The sequence below is a fragment of the Physcomitrium patens genome, chromosome 17 (assembly GCF_059467195.1).
Source record: "Physcomitrium patens ecotype Gransden chromosome 17, ASM5946719v1, whole genome shotgun sequence".
Taxonomy (NCBI): Eukaryota; Viridiplantae; Streptophyta; class Bryopsida; order Funariales; family Funariaceae; genus Physcomitrium; species Physcomitrium patens.
The window spans coordinates 4,259,408-4,284,186 of record NC_143426.1 but is presented as its reverse complement, the minus strand read 5'-3'; the positions used below and the strand labels follow the sequence as shown (position 1 = coordinate 4,284,186).

The window sequence follows — 24,779 nt, the reverse complement described above, 5'->3', positions numbered from 1 at the left end:
ATAAAGTTCTCATACATGTACTCTATGACATAGGCATATATTAGTATAGCTAATATAGTAGGTGATGGATCACTGGTATGATGTACCAGTGCTGCTCCAGACCATCTCCACAACTGGAAGTTTCAGCTTTCCTCACTGGGCTTTAACAGTAGTTGCAACTCCTGACGCTTAAGTGCTAATTAGTCTGACGATTAAGTGCTAATTAGTCTGACGTGCATGGATGGTCATGGACAAGAAGATATTTAATCTTGCTGCAGTAATTAGAATGTAGCTTCATGTGGCGAGGGGCACGCGTACCGATGGTGGTCCTTGACTCCAGCTGCTGAGCTGTAGCGTGGTCATGCACAGAAAGGCTTCCGTTGCTTCAGTTCCCTCACCAAGATGTACTTCTTTGAAAGTGGGCACACATGATGTTGCAATGCAGCTCCAGTGCTTTTAAGCATGATCGATTGATCCGACTGCACTTGGCCGACTTCGACCTTTGTTTGCCTACCTTCTTGTGCCCTTCCATCGAACCGTGGAAGACTTGGAGCTATGGTAGCCACTTCGTATTATGAAGGCTTCCAAGGCTGGAGACTAGTCTTGTGTGTGACATGCATTGTGTCCAATCTGCAGATACTACTGGTGCTTGGCCAATATGAAGGCTCTAACAGCGGGTCGACAAAATTCATGACAAATTACGCCAGCTCATCAGACGGACAGCATTTTCGCATCCTCAGCAACGGACAACAGGTGCAGCTTCTCCTAGACGAGCACTCCGCTTCTGGATTTGTCTCCAAACACAAGTATATGTTTGGGAGGATTGGGATGCGGATAAAGCTTGTTCCAGGCAATTCAGCCGGGACGGTTACTGCGTACTACTTGTCTTCCGACACTGCGCGTCATGACGAAATGGACTTCGAGTTCCTTGGTAATGTATCAGGCCAGCCCTACATCCTGCAGACGAACATCTACGCAGGGGGGAAGGGACAGCGGGAGCAGAGAATTTATCTTTGGTTCGACCCTTCAGCTGACTTCCATGAATACTCTGTTTTGTGGAATAGAAAGCAGATTGTGTTCTATGTTGACGACACTCCCATTCGGATGTTCAAGAACAACAAGGCTGCTCTTGGGCAGGATTATCCAGATTCTCAGGCAGTGGGGATTTACAGCAGCATTTGGAATGGGGAGAACTGGGCAACCAATGACGGCTGGGTGAAACTCAATTGGACTTACGCTCCTTTCATCGTCACATATGAGAAGTTCAATGTAGATGCCTGCCTTGCGCTGCAACACAGCAGCGATCCTTGCATTGCAGCAACGAACGGTTGGTGGGAGGAGTCGGAGTACGAGACCCTGAATTTCAAGGATGTCGAGCGACTCAACTGGGTGAAGGAAAATTATGTCGTGTACAATTACTGCACTGATCGAGGGAGAAACCCTATTCGACCAATTGAATGCGATATCAATATTTTGTGAGCGGTAAGTGATGATCGCCATTTAAGTAGTCTTTGGAGGAGGTGACTTGAAATTCTTCGTCATCATTGCTACAATGTTTCATCGAAGCATTTGAAGTGTTCGTCTTGACTTCAGTAAGTGCACATGCACCAGCGTCTGGACCATTCCAGCGAGTAGTTAGATATTGAAAACATTGATCCAATTTGCACATTGCAAGTGCCTCTACTTTTCTTTACAGGAAGGTGGTGTGACTGATCAGCTACAATTAAACAGATTAATTCTTGTGAAATTGCCTACCCACCGACACCCCGAATTCGCCTGGTGCCAGCGCGCATTTACTGGATCATACCCTTCTCGATTTTTGATTTGTGTGTCCTACTGCAGGTACGAATTCCTTGACAAGAGAGAGTAGAGTTACGGTATACTTTTAGTGCAGGATTATATTGTAACGTCTTAAACGCTTTTGATGTGACATGTTAATTAGAAGGTTGGAGCACTATCATCAGGATGAGCATTCGACAGGAAGCGGTTGCTCTGTACAAAAAAATGCATCTTATGGAGTCATTCGACATAAATAAAGGACCACTTATACTTGTGGATAACGAATAACTGATGGCGCATACAAGGTGAGGTGAATAGCTTTGTTGACTGATTTTAACAACTAGCTCTTCACACTCAGCTAGCGGGCGCCTGAGCAAAATTGTGATGGATTACAAGACGTTGCTTCTTGATACGAAAAGTATCCCAGAGTGATGCGACATCGAAATCGTCTTGAATTGGCAGGCGCATCTCCTTGCAACTTTTCACGTAATCTGTTGGACTTAATGGGCTGCGGTTTTTATCCTTTTCACCTTTCTAATTATTCTGTAGCGCATACCCTGATAAATAAAAAGAGAAACATTTCCTTTAAATGTAAGCCTACCACATTCTTGTTGCTTGATCTGAACGTGTTCAAGAATGGTTTCCCGCACCTCATGTGATGACTTGAGCCTTGTTTGACACATAGGCATTAATCACGAACTGGGTTATTTGAACCTAGGATTACCAAGTACAGTACTAAGCTTACAATCCTATGTGCATCAATCTACCAGCATATTTTGCAGAAACTTGCTGGAAATCTGCGTAACAGTACACGTACATAATCACAAATCGCTAGTTCCCAGTAGAGTGGGGGAAGCACTGAGGATCTCAAGACGATGGGAAAATGCATGCTCTGCACTGCATGCCTGGTAATCGTTGGGCTCATCTGTGAATGTCACATTTCCTTTCCACCCTCAAATCATCAAGTTGGTCTATGAATTCGAAAGGTCGGATATTTTAGAGATATTTCAATAAAGCAGCTACCTGTTTCCTGAACTGATGTCGTAGATTGCTACTACATTTGGAGGAAACAGTTTGTACCTGGAGGGTCAAAATACGGATCAACTCAACCATACATTGACACTCCAATAAGAAGTTTCTACCTGAATAAGAATATGCAATAGGCACCACACACACACACACACTTCAAATCCAAACAAAAGCGTGGGCTGTGCAGTAACAAATCAATCTGTGGCATTACTTTTCTAACGACGAAATTCCTATCATCATATTCGATGGTATTACACAATTTTTTAACACGATGTTGCAATAAGAGGTTTTGGCAAGCCACTGAAACCTAATTGTAAGAAGCGATCCCGCACTCATCAAAGCAAATTATTTATTTTCATCAGCAATATTTTTTTTTTCTTTTTTTTTCCAGCCATGGCTGCTCACAGTCTATGTGGGCTGTACCCCCAAGCGCGAGAGCAGTACTGGATTACTTTCAAGTGCAGCTACCAGATTTGGGGGATGTACAAAGATCACTCACTGGTGGGCACCCTGCTGGTGGTGGGCAGCCACGGCACCGCTCTCACTTATCAAACCAGATTTTAGGTCCCATCTTAACACTGCTACACGGAAAAGGACTGAGAAGCAGGCCAAGCAAATCTTCGAAGCGGCGAGGAGCAATCAAGCAGCGGGCAAAAAGCTTCACCAAATATCTTTCCTGTAGGAGGAAAAAAAAAAAAAAAAAAAAAAAAAGATTATGGCGTGTGGAGAAACAGCACAGGAAGGTGGTCATCAGCCACATGATACAGCGAAGAAATGGTCTTTGCATCGCCATCCATGGACAACAGTTGAGTGAGTTGCACAGCAAGGAAAGTGGCCCATATCTAATCGAAGACATGATCGTTGTGCTGTGTGTGTGTTTTTTAAAAGGAATTAACTTGGTTTGCCATTCTGAGCGAAGACAAAAAGCTGGGGTCCCCATGTCACCTCCACCTAGTGTCTCTCCTTGAAATCACACCATGATTTTGATCAAGTCGGACGATGCAATCACAACAAGAAGAAAGGTAGAGTTTCGCAATCACCAGCTCTCTTCACCTTGGTTTTCTTCACACACCCCGCCCCCTCCCCCTTCGTTTTTTGTGTTCCTCTGTGGGCCAGATACTTGGCCCAGATCGTCCACTTCTTACACACTTGTTGCCTTGATTCACTGGTGGCTTGGAGGTCTGTATGCTCAACTGCAAAGGCTAGTTAGGTTCTGCAGCCAGGATTCTAAAAACACCACAAACCATACTTGCTGATTTTTACACTTTGTATTCCAAAAGTCCATGGAACAAAAGTCTCGTACAAGCTGTTTATTTATGAAGAGTTTTTTCTTTCTTTAGAAGTCTTTGCATATGGAGGGCAATGTCGAGTAGAAAGAAGATATGAAATGGGTCAAATCTTTTTTTAACAAAGTTTATTAGTATTTCATGAGAAAGTAATATTTATGTATCATATTTTTACCTATTTAAACTTACTTCTTTTTATTTAAGTAGTTTAGATATTTTTATTTCAGAAATAATTTTTACAAAGATACGAATAATATATGATATATATAGATATATTATTCCTATTCCCCATCCCAATCTCATGTCCCTTGTCCTAACCTTCCATCTCATGTCCCAACCTCCTGTCTTTTGTCCCAATCTTCCATCTTAATTTCCTACCTCCCATCCCAACTATCTCTTTATATTATTAGAATTAAAATAAATATTTCTATTATATATATATATATAATAATTAATTAACAATAAAAAATATATAATAATTAATTAACAATATATATATATATATATATATATATATATTCTAAACCCTATACTTGGACATATGGGAGGTTGGGGGTTAGGATGGAAGGTTGGAGGTTGAGATAGAGAGCAAGTGGTTGAAATGGGAGGTTAGGACAAGAGATGGGGGACAAAGAATTGAGATGGGAGACAAGGGCTACAAATAGAAATGGAGGATGTAAGTTGGAAATAGAAACGGAGGACAAGACGATACAATAATGGTTTTGATGGGTGGATCAATTTAACCACTATTGGAATTGATTTAACATTCTCCAAAAGTTATAGTCAAGCATTTATATCAATATTATAATTTATAAATTTATTGTCTTTTCTACTATCAAAATAATCTTTCTTTATATAAAATAATATACATAAATAATATACATGATGTACAATAGTTAAAAAAACCTACATCTTTATTGTAACATATGACCTTTTGAAAACTTAGTCATAGAATTTAGAAGAATTATAAACATTCATATAATATGAACTTAATAAAATAAGTTTCATAATCTATTTTATTACAATATAATTTCTTGTTGGTCTTATTAATATGTTACAAAGTTCTGAATAATATAGAATACATACAATTTTTGTAGTATATAATCTTATTTATTAAAATTAAAGTTACAAAACATATCCTATATTCATCAATATTATTTTTATTATTTTAAGAAATTAAGAATAATTAATTATTTATTTTTATTTATAATTATTATTAAGAAATTAAGAATTATATATATATATATATATATATTAAAACTTTACTATATTCTTTATAATTACTACAAGTATTTTAAGGATCTTACTATAAAATTTTAAAATAGAAATCTTTGTATTCAAATAAAATTATAATTTTTTATTTTTTGTTTATTATCTTATCATTAGATTTTAATTTAAAACTTATTTTAATTACAAAATTATAAAAAGAACTAAAGTAAAAAATAAGATTTGGTATCAAATGTTGAAATTTTGGCATAGTATTCTAAATAATAAATTCAAAGTGACTTTAGATTTTATAGATGTTACTATTTTAGTAAAGTAAAAAGAACAATGAATATCAATTTTAAAAATAAAATTGTGGAGAGAAATTTAAAAAGAACCATTTTATATATTGTAATGTAAAAGGAGTCTAAGAAGGATATTAACTTCAAAGTTTCTAAAGTATTGTATAGGATATCAATATGTTCTGACAAAATAAAAGACAACAATCTTAGTTAAGTAATAGCCTTGCATTTCTTGTAATTAGAGAGTTATCTTTCTTTGATACTTTTATTTGTGTATAGTGTGTGATAGTATTTTTTTTTTAATGAAATAAATAGATTTTTAGATGGATATGTGTGTTGTGAATATATTTAAGTATATGTATGTGTGTACATGGGAGTTTTATCTATGTGTAATTATAGATGTGTATCTATATCTAAACAAAGGATATAGGCAAAATAAGTAGAATAATCACTCTATGTTGCATAGTATTAAATTGCAATGATAATGCAAGCATGTTTGAGGTATGTATCATATGTGTAAGAATAACAAGTCAATTTGATGAGCAATGGTATATTTTTATTTATTTATTTATTTGATAAATAGATTATGATTCAAAATAATATTATAGATGAAAGAGATTTTATATGAGGTGCAAATTAATACAAATGAAGGTGATCAAAAATGCAAAGAACATTGCAACAACAAAAAGTAAGACATGAAAAAAGTTCATGAGCTTCAAGTAATGTAAGGATGAGTAAGAACTAATAGTGAGAAGGAATACAAAGGACATTGAGGAAATCAAATAAGGAGAGAGAACTCTCATAGATTGACATAACCATCAAACTAATGTTTGAAAAGAACAAGCATAAAAATAAAACAACAAAAAGAACTAAGAGCCAAACTAAGCAAATCATTAAAAAAAAAATGCAATTTATTGATAAACATCAAAGATATACAATGAACCTAACTATCTTGAATTGATTCATATATAAGAAATAAGCGGTCTAAAATTAGAAAGGAGAGAAATCTAAGATAAGTACAAAGAGTAGTATTAGAATCAAATGTAAGCATGTAAAGTGCAACTTGTGAATCTTTAGAAGAGAAAAAAAAAAAAAAAAAAAAAAAAAAAAACGTATTTTGTCTTAAATAATATTTATTTAAACTACAAAGGATTTAAAATAATGAATAAATAAACTATATAATTAAAATTAATTATTGATTAATTTTTACTAATAAGAAATTTATAAAAATAAAAATTATATATATATATTAGATGAAGATAATATAAATTTTTTGAAGTGGCAATCAATAAGACTGAAAACAACAACAAAAAATAATTAAAAAAATATCACATAGAATAAAATCTGATGTCTAATTTGGCAAAAGCCATCCATTGAGTAAAAAGCAATGACAACTAATAAGAAAAGAAGGCAAACCAAGGTTGGCAAAAATAAATTGCAAAAAATAATTAAGAAGAAGATTTTGCAATCATAGTGCAAAGAGAGAGATTACATGTGAGAACATAGTAAAAATATAACACTAAAAACAACACTTTAAAAAAGAAAGTAATAAATATTACAATTAATAAATGTACATATTAAAAAAATAAAAAATGAGTTGTCAAAAACAAGAAGGATTCATTATGGGTAGAAAATAAAAAGAAAAAAGAAAAAAGAAAAAGACAAGGAGTTTCTTAGATAAAAAAACCAAATAAGATGTTATCTTAGTGAATCTAATAGCAAAGAAACAACATAATTACAAAAATATGATAACAATGATAAGAATCTATTGAAAAAGAATCAATTCAGTACAAAAGAAACAAATAAGAGGGGGAGAAATCAAAGATATAAACAGAAAAATATATATATCAATTAAATTAACCTATGAAAAAAAAATTCTAAAAGAAAAGCCAAGGACAGATATGCGTATAAGAGAAGTTAGAATTCACAATGTTTGCAAATTAAAATGATGGAAACCAAAAAGATAGAATAATTTGGATTAAGAATAAAAAAAAAATAAATAAAAAAAAAAGCAGTCAAATGTATAAGAAGAAAGATAAAAATATAACTAAGAAATAAAAATAAATATGCAAATTTAAAGCCAAAAATATTTGAAGCCAACAAAAGGTGTGCACATTTTGAAACTATTGGAACAATAGATTTGTTGTGAATTGAATAGAAGCAAAGATATGTGAAGAAATACATGAGATATGTGATGCCAATAAAATTATATATGTAAGAGAATTCAATTTATATAAATATTGAACCTTGTAAGAATTAGTCTCTTTACTTTTTATCCTCATACTTTGGTATTCAACTATTAAAAAATTACCTTGTGAGTTAATATTAAATAAATCTATAAGTAAATTAAAGTATTGGAAGAGATAAAAATAGAGATTAAAAATATCTATATTGTAGATATGACTAAATTAATGATATGCAAATCAAAGTAAATTGGAAAGAATTACCATGCTAAGTTCTCAAATTTATATAAATTTACATTGTTCTTGTATATCAATTCATTTTATTATTAAAATTGGGTTATAATGTCTACTTTTATTAATTCCAAAACTTGATATCCACAAAATAAAAGTAATTCCAACATAAATATGTCTTCATGCTACTCTACAGATGTCAAATAGCTGCCTCAAATTTTATGAATGACTTATTAATGAGCAACCAATTGTTGGGAGTCTTAAAATATCAATAAGAGGAGTCCCAAATTAAAAGTTTGAAGTTTTTAAAATAAATGTATAAAAAAAAAAAAAAAAAACAAACAAAATTAAAACACAATCATCTATGAGCAATTAAACAAGATTAAGAGTTTAAAGTTTATTAATATGCTCCAGTGCAAGGAGCCATTTAAATTTGCTTTTTCATCCGTACGGTCATCAAAAATAGAGAAACCCTAAACCCTAGCTTTGCGCAGCGTGTTTATTTGTCCTTGTTTTACCAATTGTAGGATGCGCTCGGAACGGATCCGGGTTAGCACGATGGTAAACATGCAGCTTGAGACATCTACAGCCTCACATCGAACTCCTTATAGAATACAAATAGTGGGATGGAGTTGCAACCAGCGATGCTCTTCGAGAAGTTTGTCGGTCCTGCTGCTCCTGCCAACCTTTTGATCACAGGGCAGATTCAACACTGTTTTCCACGGAAGCATTTAGATCGTGAACTCTGTCATGATTCTTAAAGGAACATGAGGGATGCATTTTTTGTCCTACGGGTTATGATTCCCAGACTCACCCTACGCCATCGCGGAAAGCACTTCGTTAGCGTAATTTTTTCTTAATGCCCTGCTTATGTTCCGATGGCCCTCTCAAGTGTACAGAGCCACTGTGCTTGATTCAACCCTTCGCAGCTTATTTTGAATTCGGCAATGTCACGACGAGGTATTGCCTGCGTCACTATTCAAGCGGGGTTTCGTACAAGTTGATTTGAATCGTGTTGGTGTGAGATTAGGTTGAGATACATGAATGTCGGATGATCAGAGAGTCTCCCGTCCGTGTCCATGGAATTCTCAAATTTTTGAAGGGAATTGTAACCGTTGAACTAGCTTGGTTTGCCGCACCAAGCAACTTGGTCTCACCTTCAGAAGGGTCCAATTTCACAATCCGTTGTAGACAATATCCAACCCTAATGTGCCACTGAAGGTTTCGGCTGGAAGAGGACGCGGCTGGTTTACTAGAATTGTGTTCAGCACCGATTTAACAGTTGCTGTGGTCATATTTTTTTCGTGATGGACTGCAGGTACTATCCTATTGAAACCCCCCATCACAGCTCATGGCCGGTGGTATCATTCCCGTGAATTACTGAATGAGATTATTCGATCGCTAACTTGAACTTGACAGAGTCGATGTCGAGTAGGGGTTACTTTTACGTACCCAAAATCGATTTGGTGGCTCTTCGGCACTCACCATAACATTGGATAACCACTACATTTAACCTCTCGTTCACTCAAGCTCATTTCTTCAGGTCGAATTGCCCTACCTCCTTCACTTGGTTGAAGACTACGCGTTCTAAGGGTTTTTCAATTCGCAATTTTGTTTATTCATCTTTCCTACCTCATTTAATCCCTATTGCTGATGGGAGGACTTCTGCCAGCGCTCATGTCTCTTCCGAGCCGATTAATCAGGGAAAACTCATCGTTCCACTGATCTTCACACTGCATGCCACCCTGCAACCTTTCTCGGTGAGGCTTGATTCCCTATCATTCTTTAATATTGAAGTTGCATGTATCTGTCACGCATTGAATCAGGAAGAATGGCGAACTCGACAGATTTAACTAGGGTTACTTCATGTTCGAATCTTCCTATTGCAGCAGAACACATTCTAAGAAATAACCATAGAGCCACAAGACTATTTCCTGCGATTTACCAGGAACAACAGTGACGATTTATAGGTAGTTGATGCAACATCAGTAAGGAAACTTCATATGGGTCTAGTTAGAAAATGTGACACAACTGCAAGTGTGCATCATTCTCGTAACCACACATTGTTGGTCACATGGAACAGCAATGCAAGGCTCCTCCGCTCGCTATTTGGGCACATAAAAATTGGAGTTTTAAGTATGACTTAGCTATAAAAAATGAACAGGAGCTTGTGTTGATCTGAAGCTTATACAGACTGATTCACTCAGCAGAAGTGAAGTGTTTTGCATGCGTGAATCTCATGTAATAACCGAGCAATTTTATTCATTTAGCCTTGGATTCAAGTGCACCCAACCCACGTTACACGAAATGGGCAGATACTCCGGAAACTACAACAATAATTGCAGAAATCATTGACGAGTTCGTGTTGCTAAGTTGAGCATTAGTGAAGCGTCCTGCTTTTTCTGTGTGCTTCAGTGCAGGACCAAAGAGTGAGCATTGAATTTGTTTTAAAAGAGAATGTCATGTTTCCTTTAAAGCAACATTCTTTTCGCAATTCTGTTGAAATTTTGCAAGTTTGTTTTAACCCTCGGTGTTACTGCCGAGAGATTCTCCTTGTGTGCCTTGGTGAATGATAATGCTTTTCAATATGGGTGGGGCTATAATTTGATGAGAGGTCCTCTTGTGATATAATGCAGATAAGGTGGTATCTACGCTTTGGAATATTTTCTAAAAATATGTAGGCGTTTAAGATAAGTGTTCATATATATTATAGAAGATTAATGAGTATGAGTATGAAGTTCAGTTATGAATTTGAAGTTGATATATTTGTTTTAATTAAGAGAGGTATGGTTTTACATATTTGACGATTTAAAATTTGAAGATGTATTTATATATTAGGAAATTTGAACCACATATGGTTAAGTTTTATAATTTTAAATATTGATTTTATAAAACTTGAAATAAAATAAAATAAAATAAAGTATATAAAATTAAGATACTAATAATATTCATTTAAAATATACATATAAATAATTTTTAATATATCTGTAACATTGGTAAATTAATAGATTCTATGTTTTTCTAAAGTAACCTTCAAGAATTTAGAAAAAATGAAGCTTCAACTTTGAAGAAAAAATATAAAATATAGGCCTACAACTAACCAAGAGAATTCTTATTTTACTATTTACAATACTTATAATTTTAACTTATTAACTAAAAAAATCATAGAAAATAAATATTTGTATAAAAAATATAATATCTTTAAATAAAAATCCTCTAAGTTAAAATATATAAAAGCATATTAGAAAAGAAATATTAAATATTTGTAGAAGGATTGGGAAGAATGCTTTGACTGATAATAAGTAAATTATTTATTTTTGAAGTAAAATAGAACAATTTTGTTATGTATTCACAATATTTAATAAATATTTTTCATAAAAAAGCTTCATTCATGCCAATTTACCAAAAAAGTAATATTAATAAAAAAAATAAAAAAGAAGCTTAAATAGATAATTATTAGTGATATCAATTAAGATACATTTATTTGTATTATTATGCATGAATATCTTAAATATAATAGATTTAAATAAATACATAAATTATAAAATAATCATAAAATAATTATTGATATAAAAAATTTGCTTTAGAAATTATTAATGAAATTGTAATTTTTTTGAGTGTTAAAGAGATTAAAAAAAGATACAAAAGGACTTCTATCAAAAATGCAGATTTAGAATCAAATAAGCTTTTATGTCTTGATATTAGGAAATACTAAAGTAATAAATTTAAATTAAGATACTTTGTTAAATTTCTTTTTTAGAATATTATAGTTTTTAATATGCTATATATGTTTTGGATTTTTTATTATTTCATTTCAAATTTTAAAAACAATGCTTTAAGTCTTAGTAGCAATATGAGCTTAGTTCATTCAAAAATTTATATTGGCTATGTTTAAATATGAGTCTATTTATTCTAAACTTCAATAAAAATTTAAAAAATAAATATATATATTTTTTATATAATAAACGCCCAAATAGGAATTTAAAACTCATTCAATAGTCTTTGAATTCTTAATAAATCTCTTGTAATAAATTATATCTAAAATCACATTTGACATAAAAAATAATATCTAAAAATTTTGAATCAATAAAATTAACTTATATTTTTAATAATAGAACATAATAATATCATTTTTTTATTTTATGAAAATAATATATATATATATATATTATAATATATAAATTTATTATTAACAACCAATAAAAATTCAAATTTAATGGAAATTTTCTTGATAAAATATAGCGCAAACTACATATAAATTTTAAACTAGTACTTTAAAATTCTAACAACAATTTATAAGCAAGTTATCTTGTTACAAACATACATATTTATTTTTAATAGTTACTTAGGTAATATGAATAGATAGAAGTAGATAAAAATAGATTAATTTCATAATATCTTCTAAAAAAGCTTCATAGACCCAGTTTCACATGTATACATGTCTATAGATGATTGATGGTTTAGAAATTTGGCCAACAAGTTAGCTATGTATTACATGTATTAGTAGCTTGTGGTACAAGCTAACAAATGTGGTATACATATATGAAACTTTTCTTGCAAGTTAAGATATGTGGCTTGCAAATTAGACCATATAGTTCTTAGATAGATTATATATATATATAGGCAAGAGTGAAGTCTTCTTCACTCTTGTTAATTCCTTTCTTGCTTCTAGTTTAGTTTCAAGGTCTCTAGTTTTTTGGACTTTTAGCAATAGCTATTTTAGTTTTTTTTTTAATATATATGTATTTTCTTATTTCTATTTTGTCATATTTCTTTGAAAAAAGTATCACTTAAATACAATATACAAATACAGTATACAATACATATAAATCAACAAAATACAATATATGTATATATATATATATATATCTATAATTTCTTTTAGCATGTATGCTCTACAATTATTAAAGAATAAGAACAATATAAAAGCACATGTCATAAAATTACTAAGATGCATATAAATAACTTATAATGTAAGGTAATGATTTGAGCTGATATTAAACTACTAAATGAGGACATAAGCTATCCAAAGTAAATGCAATGGTTATGGGTTCAATCCTATGCAATAAAATTACTTTTATATTTGTTAGAAACCTATTGCTCAAGTGGTTAACTCCCTTGATGTTTCAAAAATAAAATAAGAATAATGTAAGGTAAGATAGTATTCTTTACTTATAAATAATGAATGCACTTTGATATTAAATGGCTTGATTTTTTTTTAACTCCTAGCATTATATATACAAATTAAGTTTAATCAATAAATAATCTTTAGGATAACTCTTATATCCTTAAAAAATATTTAGATAATCTCACTCCTAATGTAATATAAATTATACTTATATAAAATTATAAAAATTATGTAATGGTAGATATCTTTACGAATATTCCTATCAAATAAAAATAAAAATAATACATTCACTCATAATTGTCTTATAAAACTATCAAACATAAGTATTAAATAAATGGATATATATACTATTTTATATTTTAAGTAATATATATATTTTTAAATTCTAATTTTTATAATTTTTAAAAAAAATTATAAAATTTTTAAATTAAAATTTTTAATTTTTTTCAATTTTTCAAAATAAATATATATTATAATTTTTAATTCCAAAAAACATAACTTATTTAGATCTCACTAAGTCAAAGCAATATTTTTATGATATTTATAATCAATATTAAAATTTTAATTTTTTATACAAAAAATATTAAAACTCTAATAAAATTAAAAAAAATGATGAAGCTAAAAATCTTGAATATAATTAGTAGTTATATCCAATTAACTTTAAAAAGTGATCATTTTATAAAATGCATATAAATCATAAAATGATATAATATCATCGTTGGATTTTGGGCATGATTAGAATCTTATATTTATCTTTTGGTAATATAGCTTTTAGAATTGAGAAAATAAAGTCTTGTTTTTCATTAGATGATGTATAAAATGAAGTCTTGTTACACATTGGATTACTAAATTAAAATTTTAATTGAGTATTTATATTATTTAATTAGATAAAAAATCAAAATCAAAATTATATACACACATATACATACATACATACATATATATATATATATATATATATATATATATATACTAGTTTACCTGCAACTTTAATAAAAAATCCAACAAATATAAACCTAGAATTGTCCTCAAATCCCTTACAAAACATTTTAACATTATGTAATACATTAGAAATTCAAAAAATATAAAAAAATTTAAAAATACTATGAATCTATCTCATAATGCAAAAAAGTAAACATTTACTAATAATTCAAAAAATTATAAAGAAAAAATATAGATTAGTGCACTTCAGCAATAACAAAAGAGAGACTATAACATTTAGGTTTTTAATTCTTACTATTTGTATGATAATTTGTCAATAGAGATCTTGTTCTAACAACATGGCAATTAATACTTCCTACATGGGTAATCATAAGAACCTTCATATTATGTAACATGATGTAAAATTGTGCCATTTACAAATGAAACAAGTAGCAAATGAAATAAATTAATGTCCTATGTGCAACAATTTTACCAAAGTAACACCACATGCCACATGTTCCTCAATTTCAACAATTAGTTTTGTGATATGCATTCACAAAGACATATGTTCTTCTTTATGCCCATCAATGAAACTAGAATTCATTGATCAACAAACCATGTCACATGCATCCAAAGGTGAAAAGCTTTGCTTATCCATCTACATGCTTTGCCACCCACTATTATTATCAAAGGAGGATAAAAATAATGTAAGAAGAAGAGAAAAAGACCTTCTTACACAATAATAAGGTGGTGGAGATAATAAACATTTGTGCCAGTCAGCTGATCCCCTACCCCAGAAGAAAAAGCCCTCGTTCCACGTCATCAGTTCACCTGGAGCGCCACGTCAGCGAGGCAATGTGCACGTCAGCACGTCATTCACCAGGGTGAGATTTGAAACGGGTGGTTATTCCTCCTCTTCTCCTGCACCAAAGCCGACGAAGAAACAAACAAACAAACAAAAACAAACAAACATGGCGACGACGACGACGACGCTGCTGCTGCTCTCGCGGCACCGCGAGGGATCATCCTCCCCGAACACGACCACCACCGTTACGACGAACGAAGCAACAAAACCTCTACAACAAAAACAACAACTAGCAGAGGAAGAAGACTAGGAAGAAGAATAGATAACGCAGGGCGAGGCGGGATTGAACCAGGTGAATTTGTATGTAGCGAAGGAGCTACTAGAGAGAGAGAGAGAGAAGAAGTGCAATCCACGTCGATGGGACCAGATCTCCGATGCGCGAATAATAATAGCCAGGGGTAGTGTAGTAGTAGCAGTCGTGCACTCTTCTCACGCCTTGTTGATTCCGACGCCATGGTGTGGACTCTTGCTTCATGGAAGTGAGTGAGTGAGTGAGTGAGTGAGTAGTACATGTGTGTGTGTGTGTGTGTGTCGTGGCAACGTCGCTGATGCCAAGCAGTCAGCTAGCCGGCCGACTCGGCAGCCCACCTGCCCGCGTTTCGTTTCTCTACGTTGGGTAGGTTCGAATTAGGTAGAGATTTGCGAGTGAACGCATGAGTTGCGATTGGGAGATAGTCGCATCGTAAGGGCGAACTGAAGCTACTGGAACGCATAGACAGACAGACAGACAGACAGACAGACGTACAGACACGCAGAGTTGTAGTGAGCAGTGACGCGATCGATTCCGGCGATGTGTGTGTGTTTACCGTGGGAGTGGGGGATCGGAAGCCAGTAGCAGCCAGCTGCGGGGAGGATCACATGCGTCCTGCGTGCGTCGTGGCCACTGAGCGTGGTCCACTCGCGTGGACGATCCAATGAGCTCGAGAGGGTTTGTCACCGGGTTTCACAGGTTGTGACACAGTTTATGGGAGATCGTACAAGTTCGCGGTGGCCAGCATCAGCGTGCGGGATTTTGTGGGTACGAACTTGGGGAAGGGGAGATAGAGAGAGAGAGAGAGAGAGAGACGTTTGTGAGTTTTTGAGGTTTGCGAAGCTGCGGAGTGTCGCGGCGAGCGGAGGTGAGGGGATATGTGAGCGCATGGAGTGCTGTGTTGCTGGTGTGGTGGTGTATTCAGATATGGCTTTTTGTTTTTTTGATTTTTTTGTTTTGTGCTTTGTGTTTTTGTGTTTTATTTATTTATTTTTATTTTTAAATTTTTTTGTGACGTTTCGGACGGCCGTGCCTTGGTGGGACGCTTTGTGTGTGCGCAATGGTTGTTGTGTTTGTCGGCTAGCCAAAGCGGGTGGGAGCAAGAGAGGGCTGCGAGCAGATAACTTACGTATGGTTACGCCATTCTTTTTTGTTTTCGAGAATGTTCGCATTGATGCGATTTGTGGCGGATGAGGTGTACCTCTTGATTTTTTTTCGTGTGCGTTTTTTTTGTATTGTAGATCACGCTTTCTGTTTGCGTTCAGGTGGCTTTTTTTATTTGAGATCACCTCTAGGTCCGACAATGCCTTGCAAATGGATAGTCGTCTTTGAGCGGCATCCTCACCTATCAGCGCTACGTAGGTATCTTTTCGTTGAGAGTAGAAGTAGACTCTGAGCGACGATTGTAATAATTTCGGAAATTCGTCTCTGCCAAGGTGCAGGCATCCCATTTTGCATGCTGTTGTCGATGGGCCGTGGATGGTTTCCATGTTTAGTTGTTTTCCACGGGGAGTCAGCAGGCAAAAATCAATTAGAGTTTGAGGTTTGGAACATCAAGGGGTGTGTGAGTGTCATTCTTTGTCTCCCCGGCTCTAAGAGCATATCGACAGATAGTTTTGCATTGTTGAAATCTTCACCATTAATAACCAGCTGTGGGAGATTTTAATTCCCACAGCCGAAATTTTCTTAAGTGGGTGGGATACCTTTTAGAGCCAGTTTTGCAGCATTATTAATTCTTGTATTAAATGTAGGTCAATTTGAAACTTGGAAGGAAAAATGTCGCAGCTCCCCACTCCGAGGTCGGCTGGCGTACCATAGACCGATCTCATCAAAATATTTTGGCGTTGTAACTCAAAGCACTCAAAACTGTTCTCATCATCGACACTCTCCTTTCTCTTTTCTGAGGTAATCAAGTTACAGGACCACTACTACTTGAATATGTTATAACCATCCAGAGTATAAAAGTCCCTTAACCAGAGGGTGTCTACACAGAATGTACGTCGTCGAACTTGACTTAGAATCTGTTTATTGGCACTTGAGATTTCAGAAGGGTTATTGTGACTGCAATGCAACGGCTCTAATGCTCCGTGCAGGTACAAAGACCTTACATACCAAATGTCTTTCCGAGAACTCACCTGAAGTATTGTGGGCTTTTCTGCAGAAGCTCATTAGTTCACAAGCATGAATTACGAACAGATTGGAGGTGGATCAATACTCTCTTGTAGAGAGAAGTAGCTTACTTCTGCGCCTCGCTTGGCAGTGGCATTTCAGTGCACAGAGAGGTCTGGGGCCGGTGAGTTTCCATGAAGGGAGAATGCAATTTCATAAAGTAGGAATGGCTGACAACGTTGTGAAAAGTCCTGAGGTGATCCAAGCGCAAAGGAACCCGGATCAAGTAGGGGATACGCGATGTACAAGGAATGACGGCAAAGTTTGGCGATGTAAAAAGCCTAGAGTGGAAGGTAATCGGTTTTGTACGAGTCATTTAAAACTGTTGCCTTCGGGTGGTCCGAAACTTCCGATGAGGCGGTGTTTAGTATCTAATGTCGCACCACCTGAGAAAAAGCCCCGTAGAATCAGTGGATTGGGCACCGATGCTGCGCAGCATGATTGTGGTAATTCTCAAGAACGTACTCATGAAGGAAAAACTCGGAAGGAGGATGCGGCACGGAGCGTACGAAAGCGATCACAAAATGCTACAAACGCAGATGAATTTCTCGCTAATCGCCGCAGAAGTATTTCTGGTGAAATGGCAACCAGGGATACTAAGGATAAGATTATTAATGGCATGGTAGTCAAAGAGGAAGAGACTAAACCAAACACCGAGAGAACCTTCATTCGAAAAACTGAAAAGAAAGCAGTAGTGGATAAGAAAGATGACGAAGGTAGAGATAATAAGATTGTGAAGATATACAAGAAGGAAACTAGTACCAACGGACATTCTTCTCACAAAATTGTCAAGAAAGAAGAGAAGGTTGTAGAAGCAAGTGACGAAGATTCCGACGATAGTTTTGAGAAGAAAGTCGCCAGAGGCCGGCGCCCGAAAGAGGTGGGAGCTCCCAACTTACTTTAATGCACAATAATTCTGAATCTGCAGTAGCTCGTGTAGTTTGCAGGGGAGGGGAAGTGCATGAAGAGCTTCGAACATTTGTACCAATTTTTTCCGAGTTTTCTCAGGGCTCTGTGTGTTTGCTTTTCCATGCTTCTTGTACTGATAGTATTTTTGGTGAGTTTCTGAGAATTGTTTCTTGTTGTAGGTTGATTTGCCTCAGTGGTTACATCAATAAAGAACTTACACTGTTTGCACAATCTGCTTGGTTTTCACCATGAAGCCCTGGGTGATTTGAGATAATACACAATTCACAGTGCGGGGTCATATATACTAAACTAGTAGTACCTAGGATTATACAGTTTGGTTGCTAGAGCTGACAATGTGATGCTTTGTGGTGTTAGTGCAAATGGAAGAGTGTAGATAAGGATGACAATCGGAATGGAAAGAGCAGAATGTGCCATCAGTGTCAGCGAAATGATAAGAATCGTGTGGTGTATTGCACCAAATGCGATTCGAAGCGGTATTGCGCTCCCTGTATCAAGGCCTGGTATGGTATAAGTGAGATTTGACTGCTCCTTGTTGTCACATGCTTCTGTTTGTTTTATGACTTTCTTCATTGTGTGGACGGCATAAGTGAAGACCCTCGACATGTGTTTTCATAGGTACCCGCGTTTGACAGAAGCTGACGTTTCTAATGAATGTCCTTTCTGCAAAGGAAATTGCAACTGCAAGGCTTGTCTTCGAACTGATGGACCAAAACGGGTAAGCATATGGATGAGCTTGACCTATTGGTAAGAAACGCTATGATTATTTCGGGGTTCTGGAAATAATATTCGTTAAGCAACGGTCCTGTGGTTGTTTGCGAGCAGATTGTCAATGAAAAAACTGAAGCAGAGAAGACTAAGTTCTTCAAGTACATGCTGGCTGAAGTGCTTCCTGTTCTGAAGCAAATTGAGCAAGAGCAGAAGGAGGAGTTGGAAATTGAGCGTAGGATTCAAGGTGCTTTTGAATCTATTGATTTTATCACCCGCTGCTCCCTTAAAGATCATCTTTGAGTTGTAGAGTATTTTGTGGGTGAACTGATGAGATGCATACTTTACATACAGGAGCAGAAGAAGTCAAAGTCGAAAGTGCCAACGTATTTGTGGATGAGCGAATATATTGGTATTAATGCTTTCGCAATTTAATCATTTTTTTTTCACGATTGTTCAGCCGCTTGTGGATTACAGACTATCGGGAGGAAAAAAAATCAATTCCAGGCTTTTGATAAACTTGATATCAAACTCGTGCAGTTACCATTAATGATTTCGCGTCTCCTTAGAAAAGAGTGGCAATTGTTTTGAACACGTGAACCTTAACGTATTTGACTTAGTGGACGTTTCCTTGCTGGAGGTGGATAGGCCTGCAAACTGGATGAAGCCTTTCAATAACATACTCTCTTGTGAATTGTTGCAGTGATAACTGCAGCACATCTATTGTGGACTATTTTCGGAGCTGTGAAGGTGGCGCTCCATGTGAGTGCACTTATGATTTGTGCTTAACCTGCTGTCGTGAGCTTCGAGCAGGCTTGCAACCAGGCGGAGAACAAGCAGAGTCTGCTCAACAGCACTCTGAAGCAGTGTTGACGAGAGATGAGTTCGAGCTTGAGGACGAGGAAGACCCTCAACGGGACTCTTTGCAGCATAGAACGGATGTGCGGGACGAAGACGAAGATATGCAGGACGATGAGAATAATGAAAAACTAGCTGCATCATCAGGAGATATGGCAGAGGATAAGTTCCCTGATGCTGTGAAAGCCTATGCGGTAACACAAGTGCCTTCGGGAAGTCTTGCTAGAGAAGGAAGAAAAGTGTCAGCAGTGAGAGCTTCAAAAGAAGAGGGTGATAGAACCTTCGGAGATGACGCAGATGTAATTGTGGCAAATGAGTCGTCACAACAGGGTGAAGTTGATATTTCAGAACCAAAGCGTAGCCAACTATCAAAACCAAGGATAATACTAGGTGCTGAAGTGATTGAAAAGCCTGCCGATGTGAGAATGAAGAAGGAAATACCAGCAGAGGTAGTTGGACCCAACTCTTCAATGAATCCCAAAGCAGATAAAAAGAATAGTAAGTACAAAGAAGTTGCTCATAATTTAACACAGCAGGGTGTTGAAGGTGTGGTTGCTGGAGAACAAATGTCGCTTGTGAATGACGGGGTGCTTTCTCTTGAACCTGTCCTTCCAACTTGGACTCCACTTGAAAACGGCGATATTCCTTGTCCCCCGAAAATGAGGGGTGGCTGTGGGTGTCATACCTTAAGACTGAAGTCGCTTTTTGATCAGAATTGGGTTTCTCGGTTGATTAAGGAAGTTGAAGAACAGCTCAAGGGTTATGAGGGCTTAGCGAAAGAGGACAGTTCTTGCTCAAAGTGTATGAACGGTACCAAGAGCGCTAGTTTACGATTAGCCGCTCATCGGCCAGATGATAAGGATAACTATCTTTACTGTCCTACGCTACTGGAGACTGAGACAGATGGATTGTCACATTTTCAAAAGCACTGGAGACAGGGACAACCTGTTATTGTGCGAAATGTGATGGAGAGTGCTACGGGCTTGAGTTGGGAGCCCCTAACAATGTGGCGAGCTCTTAGGGAGCAAACCCGAGGCAAATGCAAAGATGACAGCAAAACCGTCCGCGCTGTTGATTGTTCAAATTGGAGTGAGGTTAGATCAAAGTTGTTCTGTAGTTTTTAGTTTGTATTGTGTTTTTATTTTATTTTACTTTATTTTTTTCCCCTTAAACTTAGATTTTATTGTGTTTATTCTATGTGTTCGACGGCATATATCTTAACCTCGAATTGCTGAGTGCAGAAAGAGTTGAATTTTCATAAGTTCTTCACGGGCTACGAAAAAGGGTGGTTTGATAAGAATGGGTGGCCTGTTATGTACAAGTTAAAAGATTGGCCACAATCTGCACGTTTTGAGGAGCGGCTTCCACGCCATGGAGGTGAATTTCTTGCCTGCCTGCCTTATCAAGAATATACGGATCCCAAGGCTGGCATTCTTAACCTTGGTTCAAAGCTTCCAGAGGAAGCAGTAAAACCAGACCTCGGCCCCAAAACGTATATTGCTTATGGTATACGTGAGGAGCTTGGACTAGGGGATTCAGTGACCAAATTGCACTGCGACATGTCAGATGCGGTACTTCTTCTTAAAAGAGTTTACTTACTTTTGTGTGCTGTTTCTGTAGCCAGTGTAGGTTGCAGCTTTCAGAAGCACATTTCAATACGTTGTTGATGAGAATTGTTTGTAGTTAAGTGGGAAGCCTATTCAGGTGGTGTCGTGTGGGTCTCACGATGTCGCATGGAACAGGTGAATGTGTTAACACACTCGAAAGAAATCAAAATCTCCAAAGGCCACAGAAAAGAGATCCGTAAACTACGTGACCATTACAAGAAATTAGCAGTAGAGCAAGTGAATGAATTCCTTGCTAGAACAAACTCACAAGCGGCAGCAAACACAACTAACATAGATGATGACATGCCTTCGCATCCATTTAGTGGTCCAAATTCTTATATTGAAACCATGGTCGATGCAAATGGTGCCGAGAAAATTGTGAGGACTGATTTGGTAATAGAGAGGAAGGGAGATGCCACGGCCGCTACTGATGTGAATGAGGTTAAAACTTATGGCGGAGCCTTATGGGATGTATTTAGGAGAGAAGATGTGCCCAAGTTACAGGAACACTTGATTAAACATGTGGCGGAATTCCGGCATTATGGTGATTTGCCAGTTGACGCTGTAAGTCTCTTTCCAACTCCGCACCCATTTTCTTTTGATGCATCAACTTAGTGTTTGTTATACTGACCATGTAGAGTATTGGAATTCTAAAGCTGCTACGTGCGATTTTTCCTATTGAGTGATGTCTATATTAATGGCCATATGCAGGTTGCGCATCCCATTCACGATCAATCCTTTTATCTTGACGAAGAGCACAAGAAAAAACTGAAAGAAGAATTTGGTGAGGGTTATTTTTTGATTGCAATATTTTCAGTTTCATTCCTCAATGAGTGTTCTGAATCAGGTTCTGTTCAGAAAATGGACCCTGTAGTTGGCCTGCCTACGTTGATATTATTCCTCTGCTTAGGGATGAAAAGACTCAACCCAAAACAGAGCCTGGATTCAGCCTTTCCCTATGCTGCCTCTATCAATTTTAAATGTTTATAAACTCAGCGTTCCTGATCTGTGTAGGGGTCGAAGCATGGACATTTGAACAGCATGAACAAGAGGCAGTGTTTATTCCAGTTGGCTGTCCACATCAAGTTCGCAATTTGAAGGTAATTGGGGCTATTTATCATGAGGTTTGCGTTGCTATTTTAGATGAAGGCAGAGTCTAACTGGCTGAGCGACAACTGCTTGGGTGCAGTCCTGCATTAAGGTAGCTATGGACTTCGTTTCTCCTGAGAACGTTCAAGAGTGTGTGCGATTGACAAATGAATTCCGACTGCTCCCTATGGATCATCGAGCAAGAGAGGATAAGCTGGAGGTATGTTACAGTTCAAGTTTTCCTCAGCTGTATGGAAATCGCTAGTAGCAGAAATCATGCTTGCTGCTGAGACATTGGGAAATCATTAATGTTCACTTGTTGCTATTTCTAGGTGAAGAAGATGATATTTTATGCCGCTCGTGAAGCTGTTGTGCATCTGCGGGACAAATCACTGTAAGCTTTCTTTTTGAAGCAAACTCTATTATCTAACAAGGTTTTCTATGTGCTCATAGTTTTCTATAAAATTGCATGGGTGTAGCCGGTAGCTTCACGTTAACAATCAAAATTTTGAATCGTGAGCATTATACACAAAAATCATTTGTGTATATGTGGTACTTTTTGTTCGCATTTGAGGGAATAACTAAGCCTTTGTATCGGGAAAGGGAATTAAATGCTGTTATTTATTTATTTATTTATTTATTTGTATAGAACTTATTTGTACTCTTCTCTAGATAAATTTATATGTATCTAGATGTTGAATTACACTGGATACTTTGTTCTTAATCGTTTAAACCTTGCTGTGGTATGCAGACGAGAGAAATTGGAAGAGAGAGTATACAAACGAAGCCTAATCAAGAGGACAAAGAATCGAAGACATTTCTAGTATCCTGGATTGCTTTTAATTAGAAGGCATTGCTGTACAGGCGATCTTCTATCAACAGTTGCAGAATTAGTCGTTAAGCTAATCCATTATTGGCCACCTGTTCTGGCTAGAGAGTTAAGTCTCTCGTCTTCGTTGTTGTTCAAGTCATAAATCACGCCACTGTTCTTTACTCTTGCAAGAGGATTTATACATGGAAACTAGCCTCAGATTTCAGGCTTATTGTTTTTATTGTTGAGGATTATTGTAAACTCATTAGTATTTGTGTATCAGCTGAATGTTTGTTGTACTGACCATGTAGAGTATTTTGAGTATGACCATGTAGAGGATATGATTTTTATATTAAAAATATCTTTATTTTTTAAATGAGGTTGTCATAAGTTGTGCGTTAGGAGCGGCAAACGACCCAACATTTCTTGTGCGCTGTACGCTGTCGATCAGATGGTTTTCCTGGCTCTTTAATATGGTGTGTACAAATCTAACAATGGAAGTGCACAACAACGAAGCTTGGAGAAATGAAATGCTAAGTTTCTTCCCGGTTTAACTCCCCAAGTGTCGTGCTAGTATATTTTGATTCTTATACTTCAAGTTAGAGGAACCTCCACGTGGTGCAGGATTCGATTCCATAACCCAGTTGTGACGATACTTCGCATCTGACCCATGTGAAACCGAGCTGGACAACCTGTCTGCTTGCAACATTTTATCAATCTAATATTGACCTAAATTTGCCCGAAGGACTGCTTCATAAACCTGAAATCTCACAGAATTTATTTATTTAATTAATTATTTTCCCCCCTCATCAGGACACTTTAAACCTTGAGAGAAAAACAAATGTCACTGACATAACACCAGTACACATACTAGTGTATGGGCCATGAACAGACCGACTTAGGCGACAGAACCCATGTACCTTACCCATCTTACAACTGTGGCGAGTTCCTGCGTCGTCAAGGTTCTTCATCTCCAGCGCTACTCATTGGATTGATTCGTGAAGCATGTCAGCCCATTGCATGCGGGTCCAGAACGTCTGAATCTGCACACAGGCCACCACGTTTGCCGGTCGAAGATGCTCTCTCTTGTCCCCAAAAAGATGGGCAAACGCTTCGCAACCCAGGAAAAGATGCTCTCGCCCAAACCAAAATTGTGCGTGAAATTTTATACCAGTCGTGAGGAAGTGGTTATAGGGTGCGGTTCTTCACTTACTAATTTAGTTATTTAACAGTAAGCTTGAGAAAACACAATAGGAAAAAAAATACATTTTACAAAAAGATATTATTTACATTTGTGTTTCTATATCTATATACTAGTTTCCACTAATGCCATTGGCCACGAAAAATATTTACTGAAAATTATGATTAGGAGCTTATGAGCTACATGTCTAGTGATCTGCTCAGTAATCTGCAGCTGCAACAACAATAGACAGATTTTGATCTCTGGTTGATCA

General features: G+C 36.0%; 2 protein-coding genes across 13 annotated transcripts; both read left to right on the top strand.

Moving 5' to 3' along the window:
* Window positions 1-392: 392 nt before the first annotated feature.
* LOC112294254 (xyloglucan endotransglucosylase protein 34) lies at window positions 393-2,348 on the top strand. 8 transcript variants are annotated; one of them, XR_002973284.3, is made up of 3 exons: window positions 393-1,461; window positions 1,711-1,821; window positions 1,925-2,348. XR_002973284.3 is itself a non-coding variant. In XM_024544540.3 (2 exons), exon 1 carries the CDS (start codon window positions 535-537, stop codon window positions 1,456-1,458), a length of 924 nt encoding a protein of 307 aa, XP_024400308.1. In that variant the 5' UTR covers window positions 393-534; the 3' UTR covers window positions 1,459-1,461; window positions 1,925-2,348. The 8 variants fall into 8 exon arrangements, 4 of the variants coding, with proteins under 4 accessions (XP_024400308.1, XP_090100222.1, XP_024400304.1 ...); XR_002973283.3 differs by having other exon boundaries at window positions 1,922-2,348; XR_016498129.1 differs by having other exon boundaries at window positions 1,676-1,821.
* A 12,662-nt stretch (window positions 2,349-15,010) lies between these two features.
* LOC112294516 (lysine-specific demethylase JMJ27) lies at window positions 15,011-23,566 on the top strand. Of its 5 annotated transcripts, XM_090244093.1 has the most exons (16): window positions 15,335-16,285; window positions 16,422-16,518; window positions 16,908-17,061; window positions 17,318-18,205; window positions 18,610-18,755; window positions 18,871-18,970; window positions 19,078-19,207; window positions 19,315-19,372; window positions 19,664-20,912; window positions 21,060-21,389; window positions 21,561-21,989; window positions 22,137-22,209; window positions 22,440-22,525; window positions 22,615-22,734; window positions 22,847-22,908; window positions 23,266-23,566. In XM_090244093.1, the coding sequence occupies exons 4-16, from the start codon at window positions 17,471-17,473 to the stop codon at window positions 23,336-23,338; spliced, it is 3,591 nt and encodes a 1,196-aa protein (XP_090100219.1). In that variant the 5' UTR covers window positions 15,335-16,285; window positions 16,422-16,518; window positions 16,908-17,061; window positions 17,318-17,470; the 3' UTR covers window positions 23,339-23,566. The 5 variants fall into 5 exon arrangements, with proteins under 5 accessions (XP_090100221.1, XP_024400798.1, XP_090100220.1 ...); XM_090244095.1 differs by lacking the exons at window positions 15,335-16,285; window positions 16,422-16,518 and adding an exon at window positions 15,011-15,198; XM_024545030.3 differs by lacking the exon at window positions 16,422-16,518 and having other exon boundaries at window positions 15,122-15,924.
* The last annotated feature ends 1,213 nt before the right edge of the window (window positions 23,567-24,779 follow it).

Excerpts from the sequence above, each read along its gene's own strand:
- LOC112294254 (XM_024544540.3), top strand. The coding sequence starts at position 535 with ATGGTAGCCACTTCGTATTATGAAGGCTTCCAAGGCTGGAGACTAGTC.
- LOC112294516 (XM_090244095.1), top strand. The coding sequence starts at position 17,471 with ATGCAATTTCATAAAGTAGGAATGGCTGACAACGTTGTGAAAAGTCCT. Across the intron at positions 19,208-19,314 it reads AATTGAGCGTAGGATTCAAG|GAGCAGAAGAAGTCAAAGTC; the intron begins GTGCTTTTGAAT and ends CTTTACATACAG. Across the intron at positions 22,909-23,265 it reads CATCTGCGGGACAAATCACT|ACGAGAGAAATTGGAAGAGA; the intron begins GTAAGCTTTCTT and ends TGTGGTATGCAG.